The sequence below is a fragment of the Balaenoptera physalus genome (genome assembly GCF_965194825.1).
Source record: "Balaenoptera physalus genome assembly, chromosome: Y".
Classification (NCBI taxonomy): Eukaryota; Metazoa; Chordata; class Mammalia; order Artiodactyla; family Balaenopteridae; genus Balaenoptera; species Balaenoptera physalus.
This window is the reverse complement of record NC_138904.1, coordinates 19,666,865-19,692,728: the sequence shown is the minus strand read 5'-3', so window position 1 is coordinate 19,692,728 and position 25,864 is coordinate 19,666,865. Positions and strand designations below refer to the sequence as shown.

At 38.3% G+C, this 25,864-nt stretch overlaps 1 protein-coding gene across 2 annotated transcripts in view; it reads right to left on the bottom strand.

Annotated features, from left to right (window-relative positions):
- LOC309653358 (immunoglobulin-binding protein 1-like) overlaps positions 1 to 25,864 on the bottom strand; it is a 36,153-nt gene that overhangs the window by 9,243 nt on the left and 1,046 nt on the right. The window contains exons 3-5 of one of the 2 annotated variants that reach the window (XM_082447964.1): positions 17,612 to 17,807; positions 15,951 to 16,030; positions 15,120 to 15,232 (exon numbers count right to left, since the gene is read on the bottom strand). In XM_082447964.1, the coding sequence (XP_082304090.1) occupies positions 15,120 to 15,232; positions 15,951 to 16,030; positions 17,612 to 17,807 (389 nt within the window). The remainder of the gene's footprint in view (positions 1 to 15,119; positions 15,233 to 15,950; positions 16,031 to 17,611; positions 17,808 to 25,864) is intronic. The other variant, XM_082447965.1, reaches the window with a different exon arrangement.

Genomic DNA, 25,864 nt, shown 5'->3' with positions numbered 1-25,864 from the left:
GATTACTACAAACGACTATATGCCAATAAAATGGACAACCTGGAAGAAATGGACAAATTCTTAGAAAAGCACAACCTTCCGAGACTGAACCAGGAAGAAACAGAAAATATAAACAGACCAATTCCAAGCACTGAAATTGAGACTCTGACTAAAAACATTCAAACAAACAAAAGCCCAGGACCAGACGGCTTCACAGGCGAATTCCATCACACATTTAGAGAAGAGCTAACACCCATCCTTCTCAAACTCTTGCAAACTATAGCAGAGGAAGGAACACTCCTAAACTCATTCTACGAGGCCACCATCATGCTGATACCAAAACCAGACAAAGATGTCACAAAGAAAGAAAACTATATGCCAATATCACTGATAAACACAGATGCAAAAATCCTCAACAAAATACTAGCAAACAGAATCCAACAGCACGTTAAAAGGATCATATACCATGATCAAGTGGGGTTTGTCCCAGGAATGCAAGGATTCTTCAATATATGCAAATCAATCAATGTGATACACCATATTAACAAATTGAAGAATAAAAAAACATATGATCATCTCAATAGATGCAGAAAAAGCTTTTGACAAAATTCAACACCCATTTATGATAAAAACCCTCCAGAAAGTAGGCATAGAGTGAACTTACCTTGACATAATAACGGCCATATATGACAAACCCACAGTCAACATCGTCCTCAATGGTGAAAAAATAAAACCATTTCCACTAAGATCAGGAACAAGACAAGGTTGCCCACTCTCACCACTATTATTCAACATTGTTTTGGAAGTGTTAGCCACAGCAATCAGAGAAGAAAAAGAAATAAAAGGAATCCAAATCAGAAAAGAAGAAATAAAGCTGTTAATGCAGATGACATGATACTATATATACAGAATCCTAAAGATGCTACCAGAAAACTACTAGAGCTAATCAATGAATCTGGTAAAGTAGCAGGATACAAAATTAATGCACAGAAATCTCCTGCATTCCTATACACTAAGGATGAAAAATCTGAAAGTGAATTTAAGGAAACACTCCCTTTTACCATTGCAACAAAAATAATAAAATACCTACGAATAAACCTACCTAAGGAGACAAAAGACCTGTACCCAGAAAACTATAAGACACTGATGAAAGAAATTAAAGGTGATACAAATAGATGGAGAGATATACCATGTTCTTGGACTGGAAGAATCAACATTGTGAAAATGACTCTACTACCCAAAGCAATCTACAGATTCAATGTAACCCTTATCAAACTACCACTGGTATTTTTCACAGAACTAGAACAAAAAATTTCACAATTTGTATGGAAACACAAAAGACCCGGAATAGCCAAAGCAATCTTGAGAAAGAAAAACGGAACTGGAGGAATCAGGTTCCCGCGTACTTCAGTTTAGACTAAAAAGCTACAGTTATCAAGACAGTATGGTACTGGCACAAACACAGAAATACACATCAATGGAACAGGATAGAAAGCCCAGAGATAAACCCATGCACATAGGTCACCTTATTTTTGATAAAGGAAGCAAGAATACACAATGGAGAAAAGACAGCCTCTTCAAGAAGTGGTGCTGGGAAAACTGGATAGCTACATGTAAAAGAATGAAATTAGAACATTCCCTAATACCATACACAAAAATAAACTCAAAATGGATTAAAGACCTAAATGTTAGGCCAGACACTATCGAACTCTTAGAGGAAAACATAAGCAGAACACTCTATGACATAAATCACAGCAAGATCCTTTTTGACCCACATCCTAGAGAAAGGAAGTAAAAACAAAAATAAACAAATGGGACCTAATGAAACTTATAAGCTTTTGCACAGCAAAGGAAACTACAAACAAGATGAAAAGACAACCCTCAGAATGGGAGAAAATATTTGCAAACGAATTAACGGACAAAGGATTAATTTCCAAAATGTATAAACAGCTCATGCAGCTCAATATTAAAAAACAAACAACTCAATCCAAAAATGAGTAGAAGACCTAAACAGACATTTCTCCAAAGAAGACATACAGATGGCCAAGAAGCGCATGAAAAGCTGCTCAACATCACTAATTATTAGAGAAATGCAAATTAAAACTACAATGAGGTATCACCTCACACCGGTTAGAGTGGGCATCATCAGAAAATCTACAAACAACAAATGTTGGAGAGTGTGTGGAGAAAAGGGAACGCTCTTTCACTCTTGGTGGGAATGTAAATTGGTACAGCCACTATGGAGAAGAGTATGGAGGTTCCTTAAAAAAGTAAAAATAGAACTACCATATGACCCAGCAATCCCACTACTGGGCATATACCCTGAGAAAACCATAATTCAAAGAGTCACATACCACAATGTTCATTGCAGCTCTATTTACAATAGCCAGGACATGAAAGCAACCTAAGTGTCCATTGACAGATGAATGGATAAAGAAGATGTGGCACATATATACAATGGAACATTACTCAGCCATAAAAAGAAAGGAAACTGAGTTATTTGTAGTGAGGTGGATGGACCTAGATCTGTCACACAGAGTGAAGTAAGTCAGAAAGAGAAATACAAATACCATATGCTAACACATATATATGGAATATTAAAAAAAAAGTTTTAAAAAAAAGGTCATGAAGAACCTAGGGGCAGGATGGGAATAAAGACACAGACCTACTAGAGAATGTACTTGAGGACACGGGGATGGGGAAGGGTAACCTGGGACAAAGTGAGAGAGTGGCATGGACATATATACACTACCAAATGTAAAACCAATAGCTAGTGGAAAGCAGCTGCATAGCACAGCGAGATCAGCTCGGTGCTTTGTGACCACCTAGAGGGATGGGATAGGGAGGGTGGGAGGGAGGGAGATGTTAAGAGGGAAGAGATATGGGGATATATGTATATGTATAGCTGATTCACTTTGTTATAAAGCAGAAACTAACACTCCATTGTAAACCAATTGTACTCCAATAAAGATGTTAAAAAAAATTGGCTATATTCCCTGTGCTGTACAATGTATCTTTGTAGCTTATTCATTTTATACATAGTAGCTGGTACCTCTTAATCCCCTACCATCTTGCCCTTCCCTCCCTTTTCTCTCCTCACTGGTATCCACTAGGTTGTCCTCTGTATCTGTGAGTCTGGTTCTGTTATATTTTTTATTAGATTATTTTTTTGATTCCACATATAAATGATATCATACAGTATTTGTCTTTCTCTGACGTATTTCACTAAGCACTAATACCCTCTAGGGCTAATACCCTCTAGGGGCCATCCATGTTGTTGAAAATGGCAGAGTTTCACTCTTTTTAGGGTTAATACTCCACTGTATATATAAATATCTATATATTTTGGATATTAACCCCTTATTGGGCATACCATTTGCAAAATATTTTCTCCCATTCTGTAGGTTATCTTTTCATTTTGTTGTTGGTTTCCTTTGCTGTGCAGAAGTTTTTAAGTTTAATTAGGTCCCACTTGTTTATTTTTGCTTTTGTTTCCTTTGTCTGAGGAGACAGATCCATAAAGATATTGCTACGATTTATGTCAAAGAGTGTTCTGCCTTAGCTTTCATCTCTATTATTTTTATTTTTATTTTTTGGCCACACCACACAGCATGTGGGATCTTATTTCCCCAACCAGGGATCGAACCTGTGCTCCCTGCAGTGGAAGCATGAAGTCTTAACCACTGGATCACCAGGGAAGTCCCAGCCTTCCTTTCTCTTTTCTTTTCTTTTTTAACTTACTTGGCTGCGTTGGGTCTTTGTTGCGGCATGCTGGCTCTTTGTTGCGGCATATGGGCTCTCTAGTTGTGGCTCATGGGCTCTAGAGTGCATGGGCTTACTTGCCCCACAGCATGTGGGATCTTAGTTCCCTGACCAGGGATCGAACTCACATCCCCTGCATTGGAAGGCAGATTCTTAACCACTGACCACCAGGGAAGTCCCTCAGCCTTCATTTCTCAAGTGATTCTTTCTTCTTACTTCCCCCAAGTTGTCACTACATTTCTGAGTTTTTCTAATCCTGCTTTGTATTGTTCTTTCATGTCTTATTTAATTTTCTTAATGTCTTCCAACTCATTTTTAAACAGTATATTTTAAATTTGTTGTTTTCTGAATGTGTCTTTCTGGAATTTTTTCCCCCTTTTTCTCTTTTTTTTTAGTTGAAGTATAGTTGATTTACAATACTGTGTTAGTTTCAGGTGTACAGCAAAGTGATTCAGTTATGTATATATATATATGTTTTTTCAGTTTATATCCTTTATTATCAATTACATGTGGAATCTAAAAAATAATACAAATGAAACTATATACAAAACAGAAACTGACTCAAAGACATAGAAAACAAATTTATGGTTCCCAAAGCAAGGAGGGAGGGAGGGACAAATTAGGAGTATGGGATTAAAAGATACAAACTACTATACATAAAATAGATAAGCAACATGGAATGCTTTTGATTCTCTCCTTTTTCTCCTTATAATAATTTTGTGAGGGATCTGACCTTGATTAATTTTCCATTCATTTTTCTCACAGTTTTATTGAGATATTTTTCACATACCATAAAATTCACCTATTTAAAATGTACAATTCAGTGGTTTTTAGTATATTCAGAACTCTGCAACCATCATCACAATCTGTTGCTCATTCTTATGTGTGCTAAACTTTCCTGAACTTTTAGAAAGAACTATGGTTCAGGGTGGCTTTTCTAACTTCACAGAGGCTCCCTTTGTGCTGTTTTTATGTATGTTAAAGGAATACGATGACTTGCTTCATTAGAGTTCTTGGTTCTGGTCCTCTCTCCCATTCTTATTGAGACCTTTTCTTTCCTTATTCTTTTTTGTCCCTGTTCTACTCAATTTGAATTCTATTCTCAGCAATTTCTCCTCAGTGTGAGACTGTGTATGAGTCAGGAGATCTGGTGGCTCATTTTCAAGAGTTCATTAAGGGTTAGCTTGCTCCATCCCTTTCAGACCTTCTGACCACAGGTTCTTTGTATTCATTCAGTTTTTATTGGAGGGCAAAACCCCTCCCATTTCAACTAATATTCTTAAACTGAACTGCCACACTTCTATTTTTTTCATTAAAAATGTTTAATTGAAGTATAGTTGACTTACAATATTTGTTTCAGATGTACAACATAGTAATTCTATATTTGTATCAATTATGTGCCATACAAAGTTAATTTAATATTATTGATTATATTCCCTGTGCTGTGCATTACATCCCTGTGACTTATTTATTTTATAACTGGTAATTTGTATCTCTTAATCCCATTCACTTATTTCACCCATCCTCCCATTCTCTCAATCACTAGTTTGTTCTCTGTATCTATGAGTCTGTTTCTGGGTTTTTTAGGAGTCATTTGTTGTATCTTTCTCTGTCTGACTTATTCACTTAGCATAATACCCTCCAGGTCCATCCATGTTGTCATAGATTGCAAGATTTTATTCATTTGTATGGCTTAGTGGTGTTGGGAAAACTGGAGAGCTACAAGTTAAAGAAACTAGACCATTTTCTCACATCATTTACAAAAATAAACTCAAAATGAATTAAAGACTTAAATGTAAGACCTGAAACCATAAAACATCTAGAAGAAAACACAGGGAGTATGCTCTTTGAAACTGGTCTTAGCAATATTTTTTTTGATCTGTCTCCTCAGGCAACGGCAACAAAACCAAAAATAAACAAATGGAACCATATGAAGCTAAAAAACTTTTGCACAGCAAAGGGAACCATCAGCAAAACAAAAAGGCAACTTAACTGAATGGGAGAAGATATTTGCAAATAATACATCTGTTAAGGGGTTAATATCCAAAATATATAAAGAACTCATACAACTCAGTACAAACAATCTGAATAAGAAATGGGCAGAAGACCTGAATAGACATTTTTCCAAAGAAGACACAGAGATGGACAACAGGCACATGAAAAGGTACTCAGCATCACTAATCATAAGGGAAATGTAAATCAAAACCACCTCAACTGCAATGAGATACCACCTCACACTAGTCAGAATGCCACGCTTTTTAGTGAATACTTGTTTGTTGTTTTGGAATTCTCCTGTTTGTCAGGCCTTTCACATGGTCTGTCCACTCCTTGTGCTTTCTCCTACACAGATGTCCATTCCTTGTTGATCTTGTGGCTATGAATGATTTGCCCTTACCTGTTTTTATTTTGTGTTTCATGAGGATACACTGTCACTTAGTTTTGCTGTAAATATTATCCATGAATTTTTTGTCTTTTTACTGAAATATAACATACATGCAGAAAAATACACACAGTATAGTTCAATCAATTTTCACATCTGAACACATCCATGTAATTGGTTACCCAGATTAAGATACAAAACATTACTAAATCTTCAGAAGTCCCCCTCAGATCCAGTTCCATTCATGATCTCCCACTAAGGGTGAGCACCATACTGGCTTTTAACCAGCATATACAAGTTTCAGCCATGTCTGAACTTTATGCTCTTTTGTGTCTGACTTTTTTTACTCAAATTATGTTTGTAAAATTTAGCTATATTTGTTACTTATAAGTAAAGAACTATAGTCTGTTTAACCTTATTGCTAAATAGTATTTCACTGTGTGAATATGACAAAATTTATTTATCCATTTCTACTATGTATGGGCACTTAAGTAGTGTTCAGTTTGGGGCATTACAAATAGTGCTGCTATGAGCATTCTTGTACAAGGCTTTTGAGGAAATATGGTCTCATTCCCCTTAGGTATATACCTGGGAGTGAAACTGCCAGGTCATGAGGGTATACACATGTTTGACTCTTGTGCAACAGTACAACCACCAACCCCCCCGAGGTTCTCAATCTTTATTGTTTCCTTTCTTCCATATACTTTAAGCTTATTTTGTTCTTGTTTTCTCCAACTTCTTAAGTTAGTACCTTAGTAACTGATTTTACCTTTCTTTTTTCTAATATAACTACTGAAAGTTATACCTTTCCCTCTCAGCACTGCTTTAGTTGTATCCCACAAGTTTTAATGTATTTCATTACCATTCAGTTAAAAATACTTAATTTTCTTTGTGATTTCTTCTTTGACTGATGGGTTATTTATAAGTATGTTGTTTAATTTTAAAATATTTAGGGACTTCCTATATGTCATTGATTGCTAACTGAATTAGACTGTGGTCAGAGAACATAGTGCAATTTCAGTCTTTCAGAGTTTATGGAGGGACTCCCCTGATGGTCCAGTGGTTAAGAATCCACCTTCCAATGCAGGGGACAAGAGTTCGATCCCTGGCTGGGGAAATAAGAACCCACCTGCCATGGGGCAACTAAGCCTGTGCACCACAACTCCTGAGCCCACGCATTCTAGAGCCCATGCGCCACAACTAGAGAGAAGCCCGTGCGCTGCAATGAAGAGCCCATACACCACAACAAAAGATCTCACATGCCGTGATGAAGATCTCACGTGCCACAACTAAGATCCAATGCAGCCAAATTAATTAATTAATTTTAAAAATAAATTAATTAATTAAAAAAAAGAAAGTTTATGGACACTTATTTGGTGGCGCAGACTATGGTCTAAGTTAGTGAATGTACCACGTGCATTTGAAAAAAGGTGTATTTTGCAGCTATTGGATATATTTTTCTATAAATGTCAAACAGGTTAAGGTGGCTGTGAGTTTTCTCCAGATCTTTTATGTCCTTACTGATTTTCTGTCCAGAAATTCTTTCAGTTACTGAAAGAGAAGTATGAAAATCTCTAACTATGGCTGTAGATTTGTCTATTTCTCCATTTAATTCTGTCAATTTTTCTTCATGTGATTTGAAGATTGTTATTAGTCACAAACATGTTTATGATTGCTATGTCTTCCAGATAAATTGCCCCTTTTATCAGCACTAAATGTCTTTTTGAAAGTCCAGTAACACCTTTTGTCTTGAAGTCTACTTTATCTGACATTATATAGCTTCTGCAGCTTTCTTATGTTTACTGTAAGCATGGTATATTTAAAAAATCTTTTTACATTCCACCAATCTGTATCTTTATATTTAAATGCATCTCTTGATAGGAGATCAAGAGGGTGGTGTAAGAAGAGGTGGAGTTCACCTCTCCCCATGAACACATCAAAAATATATCAACATGTAGAACGATTCTCACTGAAAACTAACTGGAAATTGGCAGAAAGACTCCTGTACAACCAAGGTTGTAAGAAAGATACACAGAAGTCCATAGAGAAACCTGGGCTCCACTCATGAGTACTGCATGGTAGATTGTCCCCAGGTAGGGTAGAGAAACCAGCAGTCTGCTGCCCTAGGCTACTGGTTTCATGCAACAGCCATGCTGTGCTCTCCAGCCAGAGTTGAAAGTATGTTCTAGCTCTGCTCACTTCATGCCACAAGCATGGCACTGGATCTAGGGTGGCCAGGACCTGAAAAAAGACTTGACCTTGAGATGGAGAGGTGACCTGGCCCTAGGGTGGAGCCCACGTGGGGCAACAGTGGTGACCATTGCTGGAATTTACTCAAGAGGCGCCCCAGAAGCTGCCCAGACTTCTGATGGCAGCAGAGCTACTGGGTTTCCCACAGCTGCTTTGCTGCATGTGTACCCCAGCCCCAGCTGAATGTTCTGGCCCTGCTCACTCCATGCCACAGTGTGGCACTACAAAAAAAGGAAAGTACAGGCCAGTATATTTGATGAATATAAATGCAAAAATCCTCAACAAGATATTAGCAAACCAAATCTAAAAATATATAAAAAGGATCATACACAACGATCAAGCTGAATTTATTCTAGGGTCACAAGGGTAATTCAATATATGCAAATTAATCAGTGTGATACACCACATTATCAAAAGGAAGGATAAAAATCACATGAACATCTCAATAGATTTAGAAAAACCAATGTGACAAAATTCAACATCCATTAATAATAAAAACTCTGAAAGTGGGTATCGAGGGAACATATCTTAACATAATAAAGGCCAATTAGGACAAACCCACAACCAATGTCATACTTAACGGTGAAAAGCTGAAAGCCTTCCCGCTAAATTCTGGAACAAGACAAGGATGCTCATTCTCCCCACTTCTATTCAACATAGTATTAGAAGTCCTAGTCACAGCAGACAAGAAAGAAATAAAAGGCATCCAAATCAGAAGGGAAGAGGTAAAACTGTCATTATTTGCAGATGACGTGGTACTATATCTAGAAAACCCTAAAGTCTCCACCCAAAAACTATTAGAACTAATAAATGAATTCAGCAAGGTTGCAGGATACAAGACCAATATACAGAAATCTGTTGCATTACTATACACTAACAATAAAATATCAGAAAATAAAACAAAAAAAATCCTGCTTAAAATTGCATCAAAAAGAATAAAATACCTAGGAATAAACTTAACTAAGAAGGTGAAAGACCTATACTCTGAAAACTATAAAACATTTATAAAGGAAACTAAAGATGATACAAAGAAATGGAAAGATATCCTGTGCTCTTGGATTAGAAGAATTAATATTATTAAAATGGCCATGCTGTCCAAAGCAATTTACAGATTTAATGCAATCCCTATCAAAATACACATGATATTTTTCACAGGACTAGAACAAATAACCCTAAAATTCATATGGAACCACAAAAGATCCTGAATTGCCAAAGCAATCTTGAGGAAAAAGAACAAAGCCAGAGGTATAATGCTCCCAGGCTTCAGAATATACTACAAAGCTACAGTAATCAAAACAGCATGGTACTCACACGAAAACAGACACACAGATTAATGGAAGAGAACAGAGAGCCCAGAAATAGGCTATGGTCAATTAATCAATGACAAAAGAGGCAAGAATATATAATGAAGAAAGGACAGTCCCTTCGGTAAGTGGTGCTGGGAAAATTGGACAGCTACACGTAAAACAGTGAGATTAGAACATTCCCTCATACCACATACAAAAATGAACTCAAAATGGATTAGGAGACCTAGATACAAGACCTGAAACCATAAAACTCCTAGAAGAGAATATAGGCAGAACACTCTGACATAATCGTAGCAATATTTTTTTTTGGCTCTGTCTCCTAAGGCAAAAGAAGTAAAAGCAAAACTAAACAAATGGGACATAATTAAACTTAAAAGCTTTTACACAACAAGGGAAAATATTGACAAAATGAAAAGACAACCTATACAGTGGGAGCAAATATTTACAACTGATGTGACCCATAAGGAATTACTATCCAAAATATTATGAACAGCTCATACAATTCATCATCAAAAAAACAGACAACCCAATAAATGGGCCGAAGACCTGAAGAGACAGTTTTCCAAAGACATACAGATGGCTAACAGGCACATGAAAAGATGTTCAACAAAACTAATTATTAGAAAAATGCAAATCAAAACCACAATTAAGTATTACCTCACACCTGTCAGAACGGCTATCATCAAAAAGTCTACAAATAACAAATGCTGGGGAGGATGTGAAGAAAAGGGAACCCTCGTACACTGTTGGTAAGAATGTAAATTGGTGCAGCCACTATGCAAAACAGTATGCAGGTTCCTCAAAAACCTAAAAATAGAACTACCATATGATCCAGCAATTCCACTCTTAAGTATATATCTAGAAAAACTGAAACCATTAATTCGAAAAGATACATGCACCCCGATGTTTATAGCAGCACTATTTACAATAGCCAAGAGATGGAAGCAACCCAAGTGCCCATCAACAGATGAATGGATAAAGACGATGTGGTATATATATATATACATATATATATATATATATACACACACACACACACACACACACACACACACACACACAGAATGGACTATTACTCAGCCATAAAAAAGAATGAAATTCTGCAATTTGCAGCAACATGGATGAACCTAGAGAGTATTATGCTTAGTGAAATAAGTCAGACAGAGAAAGACAAATACTGTATGATATTACTTATATGTGGAATCTAAAAAGTAATACAAATGAATGGATATGAAAAACAGAAACAGACTCAGAGATATAGAAAACAAACTTGTAGCTACCAAAGAGGGCGAGGAAAGTGGGGAGGGACAAATTAGGGGTATGGAATTAACAGATACAAACTACTATGTATAATATAGATAATCAACAAGGATATATTGTATAGCACAGGGAATGATACTCATTATCTTGTAATAACTTATAATGGAGCATAATTTACAAAAATACTGAATCATCTTGCTGTACACCTGAAACTAATATTGTAAATCAACTATACTTCAATTAAAAAACAAATAAAATGAACCTCTTGTAGACAGCAGGTGGTTGAGTCTGGTAATCAATCTCTGATTTCTAATTTGAAGGTTTACTCCATTTATATTTAACATAATTACCGACATGGCTGTATTGGGATTTACCATTCTGCTATTGGTTTTCTGTTCATCTCATCTGTTTTTTGTTTCTCCATTCTTTCTTGCCTTCCTCCCTTTTAATCTCTCCATTGACTTTATAGCTTTCTCTCTTTGCATTATTTTTTAAAAATAGGCCTTAGTTTTAGAGCAGTCTTAGGTATAGAGTAAAACTAAATGAAAAGTACACAGCGTTCCTATATACACCCTGCCCCACAAAGACACAGCCTCCCCCCACTATCAACATTGAGCCACAGTGGTACATTTGTTATAATCAATGAACCTACACTGATGCATTATCATCATGCAAAGTCTACAGTTTATATTAGGGTTCACTCTTGGTGTTGTACATTCTATGGATTTGGGCAAATGTATAAAGACATATATTCACCATTACAGCATCATACTGAGTAGTCTACCTGCCCCAAAAATCCTCTGTGTTTTGCCTATTCATCCCTTTTCCTCTAATCCCTGGCAACCACTGACCCTTTTACTCTCTCCATAGTTTTGCCTTTTCCAGAATCATACAGTATGTAGCCTTTTCAGATTAGCTTCTCTCACTTAGTAATATGCATTTAAGTTTCCTCCATGTCTTTTTATGTCTTGATAGCTCATTTGTTTTTAGCAATGAATATTATTCCATTGTCTGTATGTACCACAGTTTATCCGTTTGCCTACTGAGGGCATCTTGGTTGCTTCCAAATGTTGGCAATTATGAATAAAGCTGCTATAAACATTTGTGTGCAATTTTTGTGTGGACCTAACTTCAACTCATTTGGGTAAATACCAAGGAGCATGACTGCTTGATAGCATGGTAAGAGAATGTTTAATTCTGACAAACTGTCTTCCAAAGTGTCTGTACCATTTTACATTCCCACCAACAATGAATGACAGTCCCTGTTGCTCCATTATCTATGCCAGCATTTGGTGTTGTCAGTATTTTGGATTCTGGCCATTCTTATAGGGGTGTAGTGGGATCACGGTTGTTTTAATTTGCAATTCCCTAATGACATATGATGTTGGGCATCTTTTCATATGCTCATTTCCCATCTATATAATCTTCTTCAGTGAGGTGTCTAAGGTCTTTTACTCATTTTTAACTTGGGGTGTTAAGGGACTTCCCTGGTGGCACAGTGGTTAAGAATCTGCCTGCCAACGCAGGGGACACGGGTTCGAGCCCTGGTCCGGGAAGATCTCACGTGCCACAGAGCAACTAAGCCCCTGTGCCACAACTATGGAGCCCATGTGCCACAACTACTGAAGCCCAAGCACCTAGAGCCTGTGCTCTGCAACGAGAAGCCACCGCAATGAGAAGCCCACACACCACAACAAAGAGTAGGCCCCGCTCGAAGCAACAAGAGAAAGCCTGCACGCAGCAACGAAGACCCAATGCAATGAAAAATTAAATAAATAAAATTGGGGTGTTTAATTGAGGCATTGCTTTACTATCTCTGGGACCCACTGTTTCAAATGGGAAGGTGACAACAATTCAAATCATTGTTCTTCTGTGTGTAATATGTACTTTATCTCTGGCTGCTTTCAAGATTCTCTTTTTCTTTTGTTTTTGGCAGTTTGACTACGATGTGCCTATGCTTGGTTTTCCACTGTATTTAAAACCTGCTTAGTTAGGGCTTACTGATATTTCTAAATTTGAAAATTTGTGTTTCACAGATTTGGGGAACATATCAGCCATCATTTCTTCATATTTTTTTTAATGGCCCCTTCTCTCTCTTTCTTCTCTCCTACTGGTATTCCAATTGTACATATGGTAGAACTTTTTACATTGTTCCACAGGTCATTGAGGCTCTTCATTTTTTACCAATTTTTTTTTTTTTTTTCAGATTGGCTTATATCAAGTTAACCAACTCTTTCTCCTGTCATTGCCTATCTGTTATTAATCTCATCCAATTTTAAAAAATTGAAATATAGTTGATGTACAATATGTTAGTTTCAGGTGCATTACAGTGGTTTGACATTTGCATACATTATGAAATGATCACCACCATAAATCTGGTAACCGTCTGTCCCTACACAAAGTTATCACAATATTATTGACAACGTTTTTTATGTTGTATATTACACCCCTGTGGCTTTATTTATTTTATAACTAGAGGTTTATAGCTCTTAATCCCCTTCACCTATTTCCCCTCTCCAACCTCCCTCTCCTGTGGCAACCACCCATTTTTTTGTCTGTATCTATAAGTCTGGTTTGATTTTTAAACTTCAGATATTGTATTTTTCAGTTCCAGAATTTTTTGTGCAGTTTCAACTTCTCTGAGATTTCTTACCTTTTCATTCATTACAAGTATATTTTCCCCTATGCCCTTGAGCATAGAAATAAGCTGCTTTAAAGTCCTTATCTGCTAATTTCAACATCTGAGTTATCTTGGGGTTGGTCTTCATTGATTGCTTTTCCTCTTGACTATAAGTCACATTTTCTTTTTTTTTCTCCCGTACGTATAGTATTTTAGGACTGAATCCCAGACTTTGTGAACGGTTATGTTGTAGAGATTATGAATTCTGTTTTGTTCCTCTAAAAAGTACTGATTTTTCATTTTAGTTAGTTTTCATTTGTCTAGAATGAAAATTCCAAATTCTGTTTCCTCTGCATTGGGCAGTAGCTAGATTATCCATTCAGTTATTTTACCTCTATCGAGGGTGCTTGGCGTCAATCCTGTATAGCTTAGTAGTCTGCCAGAGATTTGGGCAGGGTTTATACAATTAGGGCTCCTCCTCTGTGGTTCTCTCCTGGGATATCTTCCCAGTTTTCAGTTGCTACAGTCACCCTGAACTCAGTTCTCTCCTTCCTCATCCAATAAGACTGGTTTCTATCCAAGTTTTACCTACCTCCATATAACAGCAAGTGTAGCCTGCCCATGGGTGAAAAGCTATACAAATAACAGGAAACCTTTTCAAATGATCACTCTTCTCTTTGCTACAGTGGAAACAGCATTGGAAGTGGGAATTTTAGGGCCTGTATTAAGACCCTAGCCTGGCCACTTTCTAGCTATGTTTACTTTGGGTTAGTTCTCAGACACCATTTCCTCATTCTAAAATGGGAGTAAGAATGTTTGCTTCATGGTGTTGTTAAGAGTATCAAGTGAGATAATACGTGAGATAAGGAAAATAGGCTAAGAAGGGCTAGATGATGTCCTATCTAAGTGGTAGGAGTAATTGGTTACTCCAGATCTGTCCATGCTTTTTCTGCTATGCCATATTGCTTCCATCTTTCTAATGACTAGCAGCTCCACCTTTCCCTCCCAAAGACACTTCCAAGTACCTACCATGATCTAATTACCAAACTGAGCACCAAGAACACAGTAAGCCAAAGTCCTTGCCCTCAAGAAGTTCCAAGTACCGTTCCCTTCTTATAAGTGTTGACTGCCCTACAGTTTATGTCTGATTTTGGTCACTCTCAGTGCCTTCAGATAGCTGTTTTGTTATATTCTGTTCAGTCTGTAATTGTAATCTATAGGAGGGGTTGGCCTGATACAACCTATCTACTGTTACCAGAAGCAGAACTGCTATCTATGGATTTTTGGCTTTGCTATCTAGCTGCTCAGTCTGTTTTTATGCCATGATATTTAGAGAAATTAGAAAACTATGCTGTCCCACTGCCTCCATCCTCCCAAAATCATGTGCTATTTATTTTAATAATAAATGAAATAAAATACTGACTAGAATCTATTACTCAGAATCCTTGTCCAGATTTCTTTTGCTTCTAAAAGGCAAAAATACTTGGTCTGAATTTAATTGCTCCAGAGTTAGGGACCAGTAGTGTAGTAGTATAACTACCCTCCTCCCACCCCTCCATACCTGATGTTTTCTTGGCTATACCCTGATCGGGTAATGCTCCAAATTTCCGATGCTCTTCATACCAGTCATTCACTGTCATAGATGCCAGACTTGGGTAACAAGCTCCAAATACTCTGCAAGAATCACACTGCATTTAGAAAAGTAAACATAAATAGCTCTATTAAAAAGCCTCTTCTCTTTAGTGATAAATCCTGTGTCTGTTTCATCCTTGCTCCCCTACCCAGCTATCTTCTGGGGGATTTGTGCAAACTGCTGTTAGGATATGTAAAAAGAGGCATACAGGAAGGAGAATTAAAGGCAAGAGCTTTCATGAGAAGATAAATAGCCCAGAATCATCTCTCAGTAAGCAATCCTGGAGGCTAACGCCCCACAGAGGAGTGATGATACGATGGAAGGAGTATTTATACTTGGAGGGTATAAAAGATACACAGAGGAAGAAGACTCTTCTGCCACCCTATGGAAAAGCATCCCAAAACTCAGAATTAAAACCTAGATAGGCAAACATGTCCTTTTGAGAACTGTAGCTGAAGGAAACAGTGGGAAACAATTTTAAGGTCTACAATTCTCCCTTAGATTCTTTACTTCTTTCTGTTTTTAATTAGTTAATTAATTAATTTTTGTTGGTTTCCTTTCTAGCCTATTTTTAAGCTCGAGTTTGTGAGAGAAATGTCTGATGAAGACAGACAGAGAAAGTATCAGAAGAGATAATATCCCTCTGATGAAAGAACAGCCTCCCCAGGTGAAGCCATTACCTTCTGTTACTCATGCACTGTAAATGAACCATAAAAGCATGGGGCTTGCAAAGGCAACCCACTTTTTAATACTACCTACTTGGCTTGGACCATGTTCCGAGTGAGAACAAACGGTTTCACTGGACGCCTGTCCTGACGAGATGAGTGAAAAGTTGATGCCTAAAAAGGAAATTAATTATCAGAAGTGTACTTGTCATTCTGCCCACCCCACTATGCAGGCTCTTATGTCTTTAGGTGCTTGAAAAGCCCTATTTATCAGTCTCTAAAATATATCTGCAGAATACTAATGGTGGAGGTTGGTTAGCTCTCCTGAGGTGGCCCAAGTATCTTGCTGGAAAGGAAGGAAGAGAAAGCTCTCCCAGGAATCATTTCACCACAAGTGAAAAATTACTTGACTTTAAAATACTCCCCTCCAAAGAGGAAGATTCCAAAGCCTTCTTCCATGTTCTATCTAAAACCCTTGAGCTGAATTTGAAGCCCCTTTCCTTAGCCTGGCCTTCAGTGCTAAAGCTGAATTATGAAGACCCTTCTGCTAAAACCTTGTCCAATGTAATTTTGCTATTAACTGTCATGAGCTCCCTAGGATGTTTTAGAAGTGGATGTTCCTAAATGCAAGGGGGGGGGGAAGAATGGGTTAGTATCTTTCATATATAGGTGTATAGAAATGTTTCAAGGAAACTTGGCTGTCCAGGGGCACACCAAAACAAAGAAAAGATCAAAGAAAAGATGTTCACTTGGTTCTAAACTCCATCACTTCCAGAGCCAATCCCAATACCAAATGAGAGAGCATAAAAACAAAAAAACTAAGGAGATGGGAGGATCCAGAAGAGTCCAGCCTCATGATGCTTGAAAACCACTGATTTAGATATGCCCAAGGGGCCTTACGGCTTTAGAATACTAATTGTTCATTCTTTGATCCTTTCACACGAGAAACTAGGTTGATGTTACCCTGAGGCAAAAGCTCCTGGGCTAATCAGTGAAAATCGAATTAGCAAGAGGTTTCTCTGAGGACTTAAATGCCTGCGACTAGCTGATAAATTGAACTCAATTCATGTTATATTGTGAACCAAAAAAAAATTGGCAGCAGAGCCTAATATTTTGAAGTAGCAGCTCCAAAACACATTTATGATCTTTAGAGACAGCCAAAGTGCCGTTACAACAAGTTTTCTTTACCAATATGCCCGACATTTTGTGCACAGAGATGTCCTTGCTGTGTTTCATACTTGGGTGACCTAAGGTGTGAGAGTGTATCATTGTGTAAGGTTAAATCCTGGTTTCTCCCCCAACCTAAACACATTCCATGTCTTTTGCTTCATCTTCTTTTTACTGTTTTCTCTTTCTCAAGTTACACTCTTCTTCTTCATTCCCATCCTATCCCTCTTCCTGTTTATTACAGTCAAGTACAGGTTTTCAAGGCCCACCTCCCTATGCCTTCCTTCAGCAGTCATGACTGCTCACAGCCCAAACCAATTTTCACTTCAGAGAAGCCTCTCTCCCTCCTGGCATGTCACAAAATTACAAAAGACTGGAAGTGTGTTACAGGTTAGAAAGCAGTGGGGAACAATACTATAAGCTAGAAAGAAAGCTATCCTAGTGAACCTTCAGCCTTCCTCCACTAATCTTAATAAGAACAATGATTTTATGGAGACTTAAAAGGATTTTAATTCGATTACTCTCCTCTAGAAGATTCAAATCTCTGACAGTAGCTTTTTTAGCAATATAGACAGTGATGAGGCTTACCTCTTTTGAAGAGTCTTTTCCTCTCAAGATCTTTATCTCCTGGTCAATGCTCTCAATCTCTTCTAAGCTGATACAAATCCACCTTCGAAGGTGAAGGAGGTAATATTCACGAACACGCTCATCATCTGCTTGACCACTTTCCACAGCAGATTTCAGTGCAGACAACCTATGCTCCACCTCCTTCTTCTGCTTGTATCTGTTCCACAGAAACGCATTACCATGAACTTAAAAATAAAGAGGTGTTCCTTCAAAAGAAGGCCACAATACAATTTTAACTTTACAAATGACCGGGTACACCGATTTCCATTTAGGCAAAAATACAGATTCTATACCTCAGAATTTGCCACCAAGGCAGTTCTCTCAAGACTACAAGGCAAGGAAGGTATCAGCAGAAGCTGAGAAATACATTCTGAAACTAGAAAAATATCAAAGTAACCTGATCTGAGCAACTCTTCCCATCATATTTTGAGATGGGAGTGTCTTAGTAATTTTATGACATCAACCTTTACTAGGTTGGGTGCTTAGTATATACAATGTCTATTTGGGAATTACAGCTTCAAATAGTCATAGAATCTTAGGGGTCATTTACGTGCCATTGATGCAGGAATTCCTTGTGAAACAGCCTAAAAAATGGTCATCTCTTCTTTTCTTCTGGGCAAAACATTTCCAACTCCTCTAACTCATCCTAGTATAATCTGAAGACTCATATCCACCCTGCCTGCTTTTTTCAAGATGCCTTCTAGTATGTCACCTATCACTCACTGGACAACTATTTACTGAGTACCTATTGCGTGACAGGTACTGTTCTCAGTGCTTGAGACACAACAGTGCATACAAGAAAGTCCTTGCTCTCCTTAAGCCTTCAATCTAGTGTGAGAAGACAGACAAAAAGAAATAGATGAGTCAGGTGGTGGTGAGGTGCTCTGAAGAAGCAAAAAAAGCAAGGTAATGTGGATAGAGTGATGGTGCGAAAGTAGGGGTGATCAGGAGAGACTTCTTTGAAGACATGACATTTGAGCAAAGACTTCAAGGAAATAAGGATGGAAGCCATGCCAGTATCTGAAACAGTGTTCTAAGGGGGAAAAGCAAATATGAAGGTCCTGGGGTGGGAGAGTGCTGGCCTGACATCTTTGAGAAATAGCAAGGAGGTCAGTGTGGTTGGCATGGAGTGAAGAATAATAGGAAGTGAGGTCAGAGAGATAGTCAGGGCCATAATTTGTAGAACCCTGTAGGCCAAGAAGACACGAAATATCAAACGTCATGATATTTTGAGAAGAGAAAGCCACTGGAAGCTTTAAAATAGAATACATGAAATGAACATTTTTTTAATGGACTACTCTGTTGTGTGTAGACTTGGGGGGGTGGGAGGCAAGGGTGGAGCAGGAAAATCAATTAAGAGGGTATTGCCACAATCCAAGTGAGAGACAGTGACTTGAAATAGGGAGGTGGTGAGATGTGGACATAATTAAAATATAACAGTATTTGCTGATTTATTGGATGTAAAGTCTTGAGGCAGAGAGGAACCAAGGGAAAACTCCACAACTTCCAAGAGGAGTATCTTGAAATATCTATGTCTGGAACCCCACTCTAGACATCCAGAACCAGACGCTCCTCTGTGGGTGTTCACCCAAATCTGGAGTTCTTAACCTGAGGTCCATGGACAGAGTTTGGAGAGAGGGGTGTTCTTGAACTCCCCCAAATTTTGTATAGAATTCTACGTGTATGTTTCTTCTTCTTCTTTTTTTTTTTTTTTTTTTTACTGGGGAGAGGTTAAGGAGGACCACGACCCACAAAAAGTCAAGAACCTCCCCTCTGGAAACATTCTTTATTATAAAAACTTTGAGGCTCTTCTGCTTCTTTTAATCAACAAGTGGGCACTTTATGTAATGTTACAAATAACTGTCACAGCACCATCACAGGTGGCCTTCTGAGTCAAACACTACACAGGTCAATTCCTAGTTCATGAATGCTATTACAGATATCACTTGAGAACACTTAACTCTGGTGCCACTCCTACCCCCACCCTCTTTCCTGGATGCACCTAAGTCAGGGAAAAAAAACTATATATATATATATATATATATATATACATATATATATATATATATATGTATATATATATATATATATATATATATACACACACACACACATACATACACACACACGCACGCACGCACGCACATATATATATCAGGGCCTTAGAATGTATGTAATCAAGGGTATATTCTTGGTTAGTCTACTGGGCCTTTGAATAAGGTTCCTGTGCTTCCTTTCCCATCCTCTGCATGCATGTGGTCTAGTCACACTCTCTGGTCTTTCCTTCTTCTCTACTTCCTTTGCTTCTATGACTTTGCTCCTAGTCATCTTTGGGACTTCTAAGTTCCTGAACTCCTATTCTTTGAGGCCAGTATTTTTTAAACCTTTCTGTCTTAGCAGAAGAACCCTTTCTTCTTATGAGAGCTTATAGTAATAAAAAAAAAAGTAATAAAAGATAAAATCCGCCCTGTTTAAATCAGAGGAGGGCTCCCAACATGCCCCCTACCCAGGCACTGTGGTGGAATCTTAGGGCTCGAAGGAACAGATTGTAAACCACTGTCCTAGACCTGTGTTACTGTTCTAGATTTCCTATGGTGAGACACTGCATGCGAACACTCCCTATCACCCTAGAATTCCCCACTGCCTGTCACCCTTCTGACTCTGGGCAACTTTCATCATTCAGTCCCCTTTTCTGTCCCCAAGCTGCTGAAGAGAGGTAACGAATTACAAATTTGTGTCAAATGAGTCAACCACAAATTCATATGATCAAACTTCAGTGGAACGGTCACTCTTGTTCAGCTTTTTGTTCATCTTTTGTGGATTCCATGCCACCATCATGCTCACCAGATGGCCAGCCAATGTAGAAATTCAATTTCCCTTTTTACCTTAAAATCTCTATAGCTTCACCTTTCCTCCTCTCCTCTTGCCTTTAAGGAGCTACTGTTGTCTTTACCATTCCACTTTGGCTATAAATCCTGTCCCCACCCACATTCTTCCAAGCCTCACTCAATCAATCATCCGCCCTGTCATTAGCAGTTACAATTTTTCACTCTACTGGTGCCTTTCCCCTATCCTAGAAACACCTTCCCTCAATCCATGTTCTGCCTTTTCAAATGACCACTCTTCTCTCTTTTCTAAACAGCAATAGAACTGGGAATGTGAAGACCTGAGTTTAATGCCTGGCCACTTACCAGCCATGTAACTTTGGAGAAGTCAGTACTCAGAGCCTATTTCCTTATTTCTAAAATGGGATAATATCTGCTTCACGGGGCTGTTAAGAGGATCAAATGAACAATATTCATGAAAGTGCTTTGTAAGCAGCAATATATTGTTATCTGATGGGAAAAATTGACGTTAAGGAGGGCTAGATGATGCCCATCTACTAGGTGGCAGAAATTGGACTGGTCACCCCAGGTCTGACTCCAAAGCCCAGGCTTTTTCTGCTATACTATATTGCTTCCATCTTTCTGATGACCACTCTGTCCTTCCCAAAGATACCTCAAGTACCTACTATGATACAATTACTGGTTGGGTACCCAGGATATAATTAGGATACTAAGGATATAATTAGTTAAGGTCTCTGACCTCTAGAAGTTCCAAGTCTAGAAAATAACAGATTGTTATGCCCTTATAAGTAACATAAACTAAGTGCTACAGTATCTGGGAGGGGAGACAGGTAGAGAGAAGCTTCAAAGAGGACATGACATTTGTTCTCTCTCTTCCCCAGGCTTCTTTCTATAAGTACTTTTACCTGTATCTTGTTGAGTCTCTTACCTCTGCTCTTTCTTTCCTCTTCTTTCTCCCTTAATTTGCCCCAAGGTTTTGCCCTTGACTTTTTTTTTTTCTCTCTACATGTTTTTTCTTGGCAAACTATCCACACCCAGTGACACTCCTGAATTTTTAGCACTAGCAGCAAAACAGTCTGATAAGTTTTAGTTACACATTTACATCTGTCTATAGACATGGCTGTCCAGTTGTCACTTTAGGACCTAAATTCAGTAAATCTAAAACTAGACTCATTACTTACCCAGCTTCTACTTCTCCATTTCTGTCGAAAGAATGTAGGTAGAGTTAATCAAGACTTATGCCTCAAAGATGGGAATTAGAGTAGAGAAGATATGTGAAGAAACAGGTTTTGAGGGAGAGAGAGCACATACCATTCAGGTGTTTTATGTAGGATGGCCTCAGTGTGTAAAGTCCTGAGGTGGGGGATGGAGGACTTACAGAAATTAAATAAGGATTTGAACAATTTGTTTTCTAATCATATAAATGCTTCTTGCAAAACTAATATCTCTGATAGTTGTAACTTCATTTCTATCACTTCTTCCCAGTTGAAGTACTCTTATAACACGTTAACTTGTCTTTCTGCCCCTCTCTTCCCTTTCAATGTCCCATACACCTCACGTCCTTACAGTCCTCCAACCATACTACTCTTAGGTTCTGACAAATCAGACTATTCTCCATTTCCTGTACATACCTCCAACTACCCTGCCTTGGGCTTTTGCTCATATTGTTCCCCCCTGCTTGACAAGAATAAATACTTTTTGAGCACCTTCTATATACCAAGCCCTGTGCTAGACATACCACAGAGAACAAGAGAGAAATGGCTACTGCTTTCATGGAGTATACATTCCAGTAGGGGAGAAAGACAAAGCCCAGAAAGACAGATAAACGAAGAGCATTCCATGCAAAGAGAACAACATGCACAAAGACTCTGTAGAAGGAAAGGACTGGATCTGTTCGGAACTGAAAGAAGGCTATTACGGCAGCAGTCTAGTGAACAAGGGGAGTATGATATATGACGAGATTGTAGAGAGGCAGATGCCAGATCATCCAGGTCTTTATAGTTAACGGCTTGGATATTTCAGGTGAGAGATGCTGGTGGCCTAGAGGAAGGTATGACAGTGGAGAGAGAAACAGAAGGACATAAGGTACATTTTGTAGCTAGAACTGGCAGGCCTTGTTGATGGACTGGATGTGGCAATTCAGAAGGGAGGAACTGAAGCTAACTCTGAGGTTTCTGGTTTAAAACCTGGGTGAGTGGTGGTCTGCTTATTGAGATGGTAAAGACATAAGTGTGGGGGCACATTTGGGGATTAAAAAGCCAGCCGTTCAATTTAAGGCATGTTAAGTTTGAGATGTCTGTGAAACATCCACGTATGGTGTTCAAAGTCAGGAGAGGTCTGGGTTAGTGATATAAATATGGGAGCCATTAGCGAAAAGATAGTGTTGGTATCTCATCTGTCAGGCATTAAAAAAATAAAAAAAGTTCAAAGATCAAGCCTTCTAACCAAAGAAATGCAAATCAAAACAATGAGGTATCTTTCCTGCTTGCCCATCTGGATTTTCTAAGTGTTGCCATTCAGTACTGTTGCAGTGGGACATACTTTGAAACTTTGTTATTGTGGAAAGCAATATAATTACCATCAAGAGTCAAAATATTCAAACCCTTTGATTTAGCCACTGGTTCTTCTAGAAATCTGTCCTACAGGAACAGTGACAGATGCAGTTATGTTTCCTCGTAACATTACTTAGAATAGCAAATAAAACATCAACCCATAAACAGGCTAAGCATTTGACAATATTAGTTTAAATAATTATGATATGACTGTTAAGCTGGAATACTATTTAACCATTAAATACCATGGCTTCAAAAGACATGGGGAAATCAAAACAGGATGTTAGGTTTAAAAAAAAGGATTAAAAAAATCTATATTTATGGTATTCTTCCGAATTTATTAATTATAATAACTATATATCCGGAAGGAAATAAATCAGATAGTTAACAAAGATCATCTCTGAGTGCTAGGATGAAGACTTATTTTTAATTTAAAAAATGTTCTGTTTTCCAACTTTCTACAATGAGTATTATTACTTTTACATTCAGGCTAACCTGTATTTTGCAATGTTTAACCATCCTTCTAGTCTCACCTCAAATGCCACTACATTCGGAAACCTTTTCCTTAACCCTCCAACCAGATGTGATCACTCCCTGGTCTTTGTCCATAACACCATTTGTATCTCTCTAGTGCATTTACAGTCTTTTTTTTTTTTTTTTTTTGGATATATTATGATTATTTGGATACCAAACTCACTGTTTAAACTACCTGTTATATCCCAAGGGGCTGCCCCTACCTTCTTACAAAGGACATGATACTGAATTCCACTTCATATCAGTCTATCCCATTTCCTCAAAAATTATTCTCTGTCACTCACTAGCTCTTAACCATACTTTATTATTCTTTAAAGCCCTTACCACCTAAAATCACATTTTTATTTACTAGCTTACTGTCTGCCTCCTCCACCAAAACAAGAGCTCCATGAGGGCATATGGACTTTGTCTGGATCTCCATTACTTAGCACACAGTAAAGTCTCAATAAATATGTTAACTGAATCAATCACTTTTCAGCTCTCTAGACCAGGCCTCTCCTCTGAGCTTCATGCTACAGATACCTTGACTTGAATGTCTCCTAGGCACCTTAAATGCAACATGTCTCAATATACAACTCATACTCTCCCCTATCTGTTCTTCCTCTTCTATCCCCCCATCTCAATGAGTTCCACAGCCAACCACCTACATCAGAAACGTGGACATCTTCCTTGCTGCTTCCTTCTACCCTACCTGTCACAACCAATTGATCGTTTTCTGCAGATTCAACCCTATAAATAAATATATCCCCTCCATCCCTTCTGCCATTGCACTAGTAAGGTCTCATCACCTCTGTGACCTACCCGGATCTAATCTTCTCCCTCAGAATGCTTCCTAACTGCTGCCAGAGTATGCTAGTTAAAATGCAAATATGACCTTGCTACTCTTTAAGGAAAAAAAAAAAAACAAAAAACCTCCAGTGGATCCCTAGTCACCAAACAAATCTCAAGCTCTTTAGCATGGCCTAGTAATAGGTAACATTTATAGAATATTTACTAGGTAATACATACTGTGCTAGCTGTTTTATGTGGTTTATTTTATTAATGCCTCTTAACCCTATGAGATAGGTACCACTGTTACTTAGACTTCACATATGAGGAAACCTGAGACTCAGACAGGTTACATAAGTTACCCAAAGTCCAATGGCTTATAAGTAAAGCTGGGTCTCAAACCCAGGTCTCTCATTCCACGACCTGTACTCAGCTACAAAGATATGACAATAGCTGACTTTGAGTGCTTACTGTATCAGACAATGTAAGAGCTTTTTATGCATTTCTCTTCTATCTTATAGGACCTATTATTATCCAATTTGACATCTGGGGAAATTAAGGCACCGAGGGATTAAGCGACCTACGCAAAATCAGAATGATTAAATTTTGGAGCTGGGATTCAAACCCCCTTCCCAAGTTCTCAGGAACAAGGTCGTTCTTTCACCTTCCTCACACCCTAAGCTCTCCTTGGTCTGAACCCTACAAATTCTTCAGCATCATTCTTTCCCCTCCTTCACCACCCACTTTGTGTTCTAGCATCACCTAATTGCTTATGGTTGTTCCCCACCCCAGCACTGCGGTCTTTAATGTCCCTGTAGCTTTACTAATGCTATTATCTCTGCTGGCTAAAGCCCTCCTTTCCTCTTCCTCTAGATGATACTCCTATTTATCCTTAAGCAACTCATCACAGGAGTCACCTCGTCCAGGGAGACTTCTCCTCTCTCCTGCTCCCTCTTTGGTTAGGTGCCCCTCCTGTCTGCTCTCATGATACCTTGTGCATTTCCCTATCACATCATTTTATAATTTATACTGTTTCTATGCCTCTTTTCCTCACCACACCGTATGCTCCTCCAAGGCAGAGACCACCCATATTCATACAAACGCCCATACTCAGTTTGAATCCCCAGTGCCTAGCAGAGCTCCTAAACACTGTGAGCACTCTTTTTAAAAAAAACTAAACTAAGAGAGTAAGCAAGGTGTTCAAGGTCACATAATGAAGCTATGCCAATACTAAGATTAGTTCAGGATGTTACACATCTCATCCAGTATTGTTAGAACAGAGCTTCTCAATCAATTGACCATAAGTGGACTATAGCTACAAGATATTTGTGCCCTTCAGAGATACTTACCTCACTGTACCATGTGGGTATTGCTGTGCTGTGATGTGGGAGAGACTGGGAGACACTCTGCTAAACTACATTGCTGTTGTTGGCAACCATAAGGTGCTAGGGGTTTGACAGTTAGGTATGATCATTTCAACCAAGGCAGAGGTTTCTTGAAAAACTCAGGAGTTT